Source organism: Oryctolagus cuniculus, chromosome 6 (genome assembly GCF_051225735.1).
Source record: "Oryctolagus cuniculus isolate XC-2025 breed Fujian yellow rabbit chromosome 6, ASM5122573v1, whole genome shotgun sequence".
In the NCBI taxonomy this organism is placed as follows: domain Eukaryota; kingdom Metazoa; phylum Chordata; class Mammalia; order Lagomorpha; family Leporidae; genus Oryctolagus; species Oryctolagus cuniculus.
Genome location: NC_142872.1, coordinates 64829424 through 64839360, shown reverse-complemented (window position 1 = coordinate 64839360; position 9937 = coordinate 64829424). Strand labels below are relative to the sequence as shown.

At 64.4% G+C, this 9937-nt stretch overlaps 1 protein-coding gene across 1 annotated transcript; it reads right to left on the bottom strand.

The window, feature by feature from the left end:
• Positions 1-101: 101 nt before the first annotated feature.
• PRR7 (proline rich 7, synaptic) lies at positions 102-8317 on the bottom strand. Its single transcript, XM_051843652.3, has 3 exons — positions 8130-8317; positions 875-1530; positions 102-655 (listed from the first exon to the last, which is right to left on the bottom strand). Exons 2-3 carry the CDS (start codon positions 1290-1292, stop codon positions 258-260), a joined length of 816 nt encoding a protein of 271 aa, XP_051699612.1. The 5' UTR covers positions 1293-1530; positions 8130-8317; the 3' UTR covers positions 102-257.
• Positions 8318-9937: the final 1620 nt, after the last annotated feature.

Sequence of the window (9937 nt, the reverse complement as noted above, 5' to 3'; positions counted from 1 at the left end):
GCTAGCTTGTAGCGGAAACGAAGACAGGGGTCCATCCTGCTGGGGCCCCAGCGTGCCCGGTCTTCAGAACCTTGGGCTTAAGCAGCGGGTGCCCCCTCCGCTTGTACCAAACCAGATCACACAGCTTTATTATCCTCAAAATGTAACAAACGGGGTAAGAAATCCCTCCCCCCCCCCCAACCCGTCCCCGCAGTCCAAGGGAAGCGGTTAAAAAGCCCCGCCGTGAGGCCAGGAGTCCGCCGGGGGTGGGCGCCGCTCTATACGGCTGTAGTCCTCCCGAACAAGGGGATGGAGACCGGCAGGCGCCAGGCTCCGTGCTCCATGGGCTCGCGGCTGCTGAGCTCCGAGTCGGTCCAGCTGGGGAAAACCCGGCGGCCACGGTCGGCCTGCAGGCAGAGGGCAGGGCAGGGCGGCGCGGGCCGCGGGGCGCTGGGCAGGTGCAGCGCCGACGTGTAGCCCCGGTCCAGGAAGAGCGGCTTATAGCTGGGCGGCGGCTGCTCCTGCTTCTCCGCGCTGTCGCGGCGGCTCAGGAAGGGCGTGACGATCTTGCGGTAGAGGCCGCGCGTGTCCGTGAGCACCTCGCTGTAGGGCGGCGGCGGCTCCGCCATCAGCACCGCCTCTTCGTAACACGGCGGCTTGGACATGTCCGATTCCGCTGTGGGGCGGGATACGGCCCGAGGGGGTGAGGCCACACCGGCCATCGGCCCCCTGGCTCCCACCCCACCCCGCAGAGGCCTCAGCCGGCCGCCGGCTCCAGCGCTCTCCCCAGCTTCCCGGGATCTCGCAGCGAGCGGCGAGCCCGCCCCGCTACCGGGCCCCTGCCCTGCCCAGCCCCGGTGGTCCCGGCCGCTTCCCAGCCGAGAGCGACCCTTACCTTGGCGCGGGTAGCTCCAGGGCCGCGGCGGCACCGCGAGGTGCGGTGGCGGCGGGTGAGGAAGAGCGTGGTGGTGCGGGTGCGGGTGCGGGTGCGCGTGCGGCTGCGCGGGGCCGTGGTGCAGCAGCGGGTGCACGTGCACGTGCTGGTGGGCGTGCGCCGGCGCCTCCAGGCGGCCGCGGTGCGGGGGCGGCGGCGGCGCCAGGCCCGGGGGACTCCCGGCCAGGCTGCCCTCGAGCTCCAGGGGCTCCAGCTCCAGGGCTCGGAGGTTCTGCTCCCGCAGTCGCTCCTCCTGGCGCCGTTTGAGGCGGCGGCGCAGGAAGCTGCAGAAGCAGCAGAGCAAGACGATGAGACCCCAGATCAGCCAGAAGCCGGCGAAGCACGTGAGGAACGTGTAGGTGCCCTGGGACATCACCATGGCGGCGGCGCGGGCGGCGGTTCTCGGCGGCTTCACTGGACACTGGGCTCCTCTGCGTGGCCCCTAGCCCGCGCCCCGCGCCCAGGTGCCGCCAGTGTCACTCGGGAACCCGCGGCCGGGGGCTGCCCACGGCGGGGCTCAAGTCGTGCGCGCGCCGGCGGGGGGCAGCTGCGGCGCCCGCTCCTTCCCATGGCGCCGGCGGGCGCGCGGGCGTGCCTCACCCGCGGGCGCGCGGGACCTGTGGGGAGACACGGGGCGCGGTGAAGGCGCGCCGCGGCGCGCCCTGCGCCGTCCCGGGGAAACCGCCTCTGTGGGAACCCCCGCACTCCCTTGGGGGCCGGGGACGTCACCGCGGCGGATGACGTCACGCCCGGAGGTTCCCCCGGTAGGGTTTCCCCAGATCTGAGTCGGGGCCTCCGCTCGGCGGCGAAGCCCTGGTGCCCAGGTGGGGGAGGGGGAGGGGAGACCCAAGGTGGGCCAGCAGGGGGCGCGCGAAGGCCAGACTTGGACTCAGAGGCCGCCACCAGCGAGATGGGCTGCTCGCGAAGCCCGGCCCGGGGTGGCCCAGCTCCGGGAAGGGTTTCCGAGGCCTCTGGACGCCAAGGCGCTGAAGAGGGGCCTGCGCTGCGGGGAAGGAGTGTGCCACCTCTGAGAGTCCCAGTGCACACGCCGCCGGCACGGGCGGCTCCGCCTGCTCTGACTGCTGCTGCGTGCGCGGCCCTGCCTTTGCCTGCTCCTGACGCCCGGTGCCGGGCGTGGGCCGGTCCCTCTTCCTTTGCTCCAAGTGCCTCCGCCCGCCGGATCCCAGCTCCAATTCGGCGGCCCCCGCCTCCTCCCCACGCACAGCCCCACTTGGCTCTCCTACTCGTCTCCAGGCCGCCACCTCCCTTCCCCCAGGAAAGCTATCGAGGTTCCGAGCCTGTCTTTCCTACGCGCTGGCGTCCCCAGCTCCATCGCTCCGCTCGGCAGTAGATGCGGAAGGAAGCCGGGCATCCCAAGCCATATGCAGGAGGGACCGGCCAGAGGCGACTGCTCACCGGCCCCTTGGAACAGAAACCCCCTCCTTGAATGTGTTCCTTATATACCCGGTGGCTTTAACACACAGCCCTCTGGGGGCACTGGGATTCTTACCCCACAGATGAGGAGTGGAGGAGCAGCTAGCCATGCAGATGGCAGAAGCCAAGCCTGGCCGCCAAACGTTAGCCTGAGTGGGTGGCAGTCCTCAGCTGCTGGAGACCCCCTCCCCCCCAGCCTCACCTCAGCATGGCCGGGCACACACACTCGGTGTTGGGGGGTCATAGTCTGAAACCCAAGCTGGAAGGAAGCCAGGGCGCACGCCACCCTTCTCTGCAGGTGGCTCCTGTCTGACTCCAGGGCTGCCATCAGCCATGTGCCCCTCCGGGCCCGTGCCAGTCCTTTCTCCTGGGCCCGCGTTCCAGAACAGACAATAGCAGGAACAATAGCTCTGCCCGCCCCCTCTACAACCCCACCATGAGGCTGCCATGGCGACACAGCCCAGATAAAAACCCGATGCTGCCAGTCACTGGGAGTTAATTAAATCTGCTGTCTGCTTTCCCGGAGCCCTCAGGAGCGGGAATGACGGGAGGGCCCGCTGACCCTGGGCAGGAGCAGCCCCGGGTTAGAGAAGGCGCCGCGGGGCTGGAGGGGAGGCATTTGCTGAGTCAGAAGCACCTGTCAGGCACCAGCAGGCCATGATCCGGTGCTGCTCCGTGCAGAATCTTACACCCTCACTGCCACCACCTTGTCACTGGTGGTCCCACCTGTTCCATGGAGCAGGCAGAGACGGATGCTGCCCCAGGGCACACAGCTAATAAAGGGCAGAGCCAGGATTTAGCCCAAGCCAGAAACTGCACCGTGTGTCCACACACTTTTCCCACGTGACGGGTGGGGTGTAAGTGCAAAGCCCAGAGCTCAGGAGTGCCCAGTCCACGCAGACTTAACAGCCATGGGGGCAGGGGCCAGCCGCAAGGTGCATTTCCGTTCCTTCCCCCAGCCCCCTCTGTGGAATAACTCAAGGGAGGGAAAGGGCTCCAGGATGAGGGAGAGGGGAGTAGCATTTCCAGGGTTACCGATGACTAGGGGACAGGGACCGGGCCCCATGCACTGGGCAGACCAGGATCCACCAGGTGCCACCGACCCCCTCAGCCAGAAGGCAAGCGTGTGGCTGCACTAGACATAGACTGCGGTCACAGGGAGGCAGTCTCTTGCCCAGGGCCTCCCAGTCAAGCTGGTCCTCAGCCCTAAAGCTGGCATTCAAGGGGGCAGGGGCTTCATGCCAAACACTCTCCCTTCAGGAGCTGCGTGGAGCGCTTGTTAGAGCGTCCCGTGGGCAGCTCCCTGTCCTCTGTGTGATCCATCCACAGCGGGAACTCAACATACAAGCAGGGAAAGGCTCACTCAGACCTTCCAGAACGCTCTCCTGGCCTGGCTGACCGCCTGCAAGCCGCGCCCCTCCCGCTCCAGGCCTCAGGGCAGCTCTGGCTCTCAGCCTCTGCCCTAGCGCTCACCTTGCCCACACCCTCCGGCCTGCTTGCAGCAGCCCTGCGCCGCTGCTCCAGCTCAGTCTGCCATTTGCTCAAGTGTTTCTGTCTGTTTCCTCCATTTCCCTCTCCTCAGGCTCTTGCAGGCCACTAGAACACGTTTGTGGGGTTGCGTCTTAACTGGTGAGCAGTAGCTCTGTGGTTTCTGAGCTCACATGCAATCAAGACCCCAGGGTGAACGAACCTTGCATTGCTTCAGTGTGCTCATCAGCAGCCGTGGTGAAGCTCCAAGGGCTTGGAGATGCCCAACAAACAACACCAGCTCTGATGAAGCAGCCCTGAGCCGGGCACAGGGATGAGTGTGTCCCCCAAGGCACTGCACCTGCAGTCACCTCCATGTGACAGATGAGAACACTTGGCTCACACAGATGAAGTGACACCAGCACACACCCATCTCTTATTCTAGGACCTGATGGCATTGCTGCAGGCACCTCCCACAATGCCCCTGGCACCTCAACCTCAGACTCCCAGGAGCCGCTGCCAGGGCCTTTATCCCAGCAGAGGGCTCACCACTGGCCCGCCTGCCACATCCGCCTTCTCCTCTCCCCAGTGTGTCTGTCCACTTTCTCTGGTTCTCCTGCCACTGAGTGCCTTGGCCAGGCCGCCATCACCTCTTACCTGGGCTCCTCTGCTTGCCACCCTGCCCAGGTCTGCCAGGCGCTCTCCTGTGTGCACCCTGCAGCGCCCCCCCCCCCCCACCTCGGGAGACGGTTCCCACAGATGCCTCACCAGCCCCGGGGAGAGCTTGTTACAACACCACACTGCGCTCCCCACCCTGCCTTGGAGCCAGCAAGTCTGGGGAGGGGCCAACAGTCTGTATTTCTGACAAGTTTCAGTGGCTGCTGGTGCTGCTGGCCCACACTTTGAGAACCACTGACCTTGATCATGATCTCCAAGATAAGCGTCCGCCAAGGCCTCTTGGCCTCACCAGTCACTTCCCTGCACAAGTCACCTGAGCCACCTCTACCCCTAGTGCTGGATGAGACTCGCCTGGGCCCAACACTGAGATGCTGCCTCTGTCTTGATCAGCTGGCCCATGGCAGCTCAGAAACCACCAGTTACCTGATTGGTGTTTTAGTCTTAGGACGGGGCACCTCAAGAGCTGGATCCGCATCCAGTCCACTCCTGGTAAAGGCCGGCCAGTCCCCAAAATGTCACTAAGAAAGAAGCCATGGCCTAGCTCCCCTGGCTCCTGGCTTGCAAATGGTGTCTTATAAGCAAACCGTGAGCCTGTGCAATGGTCCAAAGGAAAAGACCACATGGAGGCAGACGCCAGAGTGGAGAGAAAATCCCCACAGAGGAGACAAGGCCTGGGCGTGAGGCTTCCGTGAAGAGGCAGGGGCTCGCAGCAGGACACAGAGGGCAGAAGCAGTGTGTGGTGTGGTGTGCAGGGCCGGGTAGTGCCTGTCAACCAGTCCCGTGGGCCTCACACACACCAGGCAAACACTGGTCTCCCTACATTGTCTCCTGCTGACTCAGGAGGCGCCGGCCCTCAGCCCTTCCACAGACAAGGATGTCACAAGGCTCAACAAGGAGCTGGTCCAGCCCAGGCCAGGGCAGTGGTTGGGAGGCCCTGGCAAAACCCCCAGTCCTGGCAGAAAGGGCATTTCAGGGTGGTGCCGGGAGCGTTTTTATACCCCTGCCCCTTGAAGATCAGAGAGAGGAGGAGGCTTGTCCCAGCTCCCAAAGTCACAACCATTTGCAGGTGGGCCAAATACCCACCGGGCACCTGTTATCTCATCGGTACACCAGTCAGGAACTGGGGACTTGGGAAGTGGCAAACAGGAGTGCAGAGACGGTGGCCCCAGTGGGCCTGTGGGTAGAAAGGCCTTCCTCAGGCCAGTGTCCACTGCACTCGTGTCTGCGCCTTCCAAGGGCCATCAGAGACCAGACTCCTGCACCCAGACCCCAGACCCGTGGTCCTCCGGGGCCTCCATCCCTTTCCAGCATGGATGTAATTTCTGTCCTTTTGAGGGAGCTGCCGTATGCCGTGTGGGGGATGTGATGATGAGACCCTCTTAGGGGGCAGCTGTGTAGCGCTGAGGGGAGCTCTGGCTTTGGGTCCTGCTTCTGCCCTAACAGGGTAGGTCAGGGGTGATGGGGTTTATCTGGCACAGCCCCGATGATGGACATGGCACCACTTCCAGCCCAGGGTACATGGCTACACCTGACCAAACCGAATGCCAGCATCTCGCCGGCTGCCCCTTTGGAGGAATCCTGCCATGTATGTGGGCTGGGGGCTGGGCAGCAAAAGCTGGTCTTGGTATACCACGGCCCAGGGGTCTCTGATTCATTACCCCCAGGCTAAACCCAGTCCACGGATGTGTTTTGTTGGCTCATGACCTATCTTAAACTAGTCCAGTGCACTGTCAATGTGAAAAACTCAGATTGCTGCATAAGGGTCTTGGATGCCGGGCTCACCTTGAGAACTGGACCACCATCAGGCCACAGAGCCCAGAACCAAGCACGAGCTGCAGGGCTCCCAGCCCTCACTGCTTGTCTCACCCAGAGAGAAAATGGAGGGAGGGAGGGAGCGGAGGGAGGGGGAAGCCAGCTCGGCAGCGGCGCAACCCTAAGCATGGCAGGAGGGGGAGAGAGTCTGGCTGGTTTTGCTGGAAGAAAGAAAGGGATGCTGGGGGCTGAAGGCCAATCCTGAGGGGATCTCACTGCATGGTGGAGTGGGAAGGGAGGGGAACCACGCTCCTGAGAGGCCTCCACAGTCCCTTCCTGCCTGGGTTACAGGACAAGTGCACAGCAGGTGGAAAGAGTCACACTGCAAACCTGGCCTCCTGGCCCTGCCACTTCCTGGTTGTGTGACCTTGGGCGAGTCATTGCCCCCCCCCCCGGAGTCTTTCACCGCTCAAATGGCAATGACTTACCTTGCCTGACTGTAAGAGCTAGGAGAAAGTGGACGCAGGGTGCACGAGCCAGGTCTCCCACAGAGCAGGGCCAGAGTGAAAAGAGCGCCCGGAGCTAGTTCTAAAGGCCTCCTTCCAGTGGGGGAAGCCGGGCACCTTCCACTGAGGGCACCTTATGCCCAGCCCTCAAATGTCTCTACCACCAGTCACCTCTGGTGCCCAGCACACCTCCCCAGCAGTGGCTGTGGTCTCTGGGGTGGTGCATCCGAAGCCTGTGGCCGGGCCTGGCATCTGCTGAGTCAGCCTGAGAGGGCTGGCAGGAGGGCGCTTTCTCTCCAGCACACTGCCCGCCTTGCAGAGGGGAGCCTGGGAGGGAAGCCAGAGATCACTTCCTCTGACTCAGCTGCCTGTCTCCCGCCAGAGGAGCTCCCCTGGAGGACCGGCCACCTCCATGTGGCGCTGGCCTCCGTGCCGGCCAACCTGCACACCACCCGGAACAGTCGAGGCATTGTGTTCCCACAAGAAAGGGGCACTTGTAATCCAGACAATGAGCTGGGTGGCTCCTATCTGGCCTGGGCTTCAGCTTCCCTGGGTCAGCAATGTCCTTTCCTCGGCTCCTGCCCACCCCAGGTCCACCCCTCCCTCGGGAGAAGTGTGGCCAGGCCCTGGGAGCCGAGCTCCACTGCCAGCCCGGGCGGCGGTTTTGGCACACGCCTTGGCCCTGAGGTGGAGGGATGTGAGTGTCTTCCCTCTCCCCTGGTAGGGAACAGCGCCTCTGGGGAATGCAACTTGGCCAGGCCCCGTGGCCGTGGCCCGCAGATGGCCAGGCGGCAGAGAGCCCTGATAGTTGGTAGGGATGGTGGGGGTTATGGGGCCCAGACTCGGCCCCTCCTCCCGTGGCAGGCCCGAGGTCTGGGCCTCCTCCACGTTTGCAGCCACCCCAGGAGCCCTGCGGCGACGACTGCAGCCACGTGGGAGCCAGCTCGTGCCCACGGAGACGCTCGCCCCCGCCCTGGCCGGGCTCGGAGGCAGGCACACCCTGACCAGGTCGGAGGGACGCCGTCCCCCGCCCGGCGCCCACCCGCGCCCCGGCGCTGTGGCCCCGCGTGGGGCGGGGGAGGGGGCGTCGCCATCCCACAGTCGCGTTGCCGGGGAGCGCAACCCCGTTGCTGTGGCAACGGTTTCCAAGCGAACTGGTGGCGGCTCGCGCCCCGTTCGGGCTCCCTCGCTCACTGGCGCTCTCCCTCCCTGCCTCCCTCCAGTGTGGGCTGGGGGAGGGGCTCCCGGGACCAGGCGGGGGTCCGGGGAGGCGACCCCGGGCCCAGGCGCGGAGCCGCCCGCGGGGAGGGGTTCAGCCACCGGACCATCTTCCGCCCGCGCTCCGTGCCCGCCCGGCCCGCAGCCGCCGCGGTACTCACGGGCCCGGGCATCCTTCTCGAGCTCGTCTCCTCCTGGCTCGAAGCGAGCAGCTCAGCGGACAGAGCCCTCGATCTGAGGGAGACGGCGGCGGCGGCGGCGGCGGCGGCGGTAGCCCCGGGGAGCAGGCGGCGGCAGCGAAAGCGGCTCCCAGCGCTGGGCTGGCGGCGCGGGGCGCGCGCACGGGCGCGTACACGGCGCGTGCCGAGCCCGGCGTGCGCGCGCGCGGCCGCCAGCAGAGGGCCCCCCACCCCCAGCCACACGCCGCGGAGGCGGCCGCTCCGGGAGCCCAGGGGACGACGCGACCCCCCACCCAGCACGCCGAGACCAGGCACCCGGGAGTCCTGGTCGCGCCCCCCGAGGGCAGCAGGCATGGCGAACGCGTACGCAACAGGCTGTCCGGCCGCACACAGGGATCGTACACGCGGGGTGTCCAGCCTTGCGGCTGAAGCCAGATTCCCGACGTGCACACGGCTCAGCCCGAAGAGCACACGTGCAGCGAGCAGGGGTTCCAGCAGGCCGGCACGCCGCCGGTTCCGTTCTTCCTCACCTCTAGGGCCCTCCCGCTGTGTCCCCCGCAGCCATACATCCCCGCATACCTATAGGAAGTAGCACAGGCAGGAGGACTTGGTGCTCAACCAGTAGGCCCGGCTCCCACGGACGTGCTCACCCCAGGACAACAGAGAAGACCCCTCTGTCGACCCTGACTTGAGTCTGCCTGTCGTAACTGGGTTCCACTCTGCCTTCTCTACAGCTTTGGTGGGACTTTGAAAACACCCGCCACCATCACATCAGTTGGCGCATTATGGGTTGCAGTCCCCAAGAGTTTCTGGGTCACACAAGTACAGTTGATTCCAGGTGTTCCAGCAATGGCAACAAGCCTGAGTTTGCTTCTCTCCACTGCTTGCTTTCCCGTTTGCCTTGTCCTTAGGCAAGTTCTCCCCAGGCTGTGGCAGGGGTCACCTCCACAGTTCTGAGCAAACCAAAAATACCCACAAATGACTCTGGACTGCTGGCGAGCGGCCCTTAGTGAACTAATCCCCATGGCCATGCCGGGGGGAGGGGGGGGCGCTATGTGCTCGACATGGAATGGCCATCCCGTATCCATTCCCTTCCCTCTGGGCACAAGCGCTCTGACTTCTTGGACAATCATTGCCCGCCCTCTCCCTGCCCCACTGTCACCATGGACCCATATGCTCTACTCCCCAAGCACAGCATGGGCGGCCTGGCCATTCGGACTCCTTGGGTTTGAAGTTGAGCGCCACGGTGCAGACAGAAATGGCTGTAGCATCTCGCTTCTGATCATGGCTTGGTGAGAAGGAGGTCTGCAGCTAAGACCCCGGAACAACTTCAGTTGTCTAAGCCCCCACACAGCCTTTGAACACTTCGGAAGAGCTGGAGGATGGGACTGTCACTTGGAACACTCCCACTTGGGTCACACCACCTGGGTGGGTGTGGGGCTAACTATATGCAAGCTCAGAGACCTTTCTCTCTGTCTCTCTCTCACTGTCCACTCTGCCTGTCAAAAATAAAAAAATATATATGCAAGCTCAGGTGCATCTAGACCTCATGGATGGGGAGTGAGAGTTCTCCAAAACAAACTTGGGGTGCATCTGTAGATGCCAGGGCAGACACCCCACACAGCCAGTGAAACCTGCAGAGTCCCCCACCACCTTCCAGGGGAGGCCCTGAGTTCTGGGTGCAGCTTTCAGCTTTCTCACTAACAGCTGTGGCCACACCCTCCAGCCCACAGTCAGCCATCAACCGCTGGAGGCCTTTGGCCACCCATCTGTCCTGTGTCCCAGATGGC

Excerpts from the sequence above, each read along its gene's own strand:
- PRR7 (XM_051843652.3), bottom strand. The coding sequence starts at position 1,292 with ATGGTGATGTCCCAGGGCACCTACACGTTCCTCACGTGCTTCGCCGGC. Across the intron at positions 656-874 it reads CTGGAGCTACCCGCGCCAAG|CGGAATCGGACATGTCCAAG; the intron begins GTAAGGGTCGCT and ends CCCGCCCCACAG.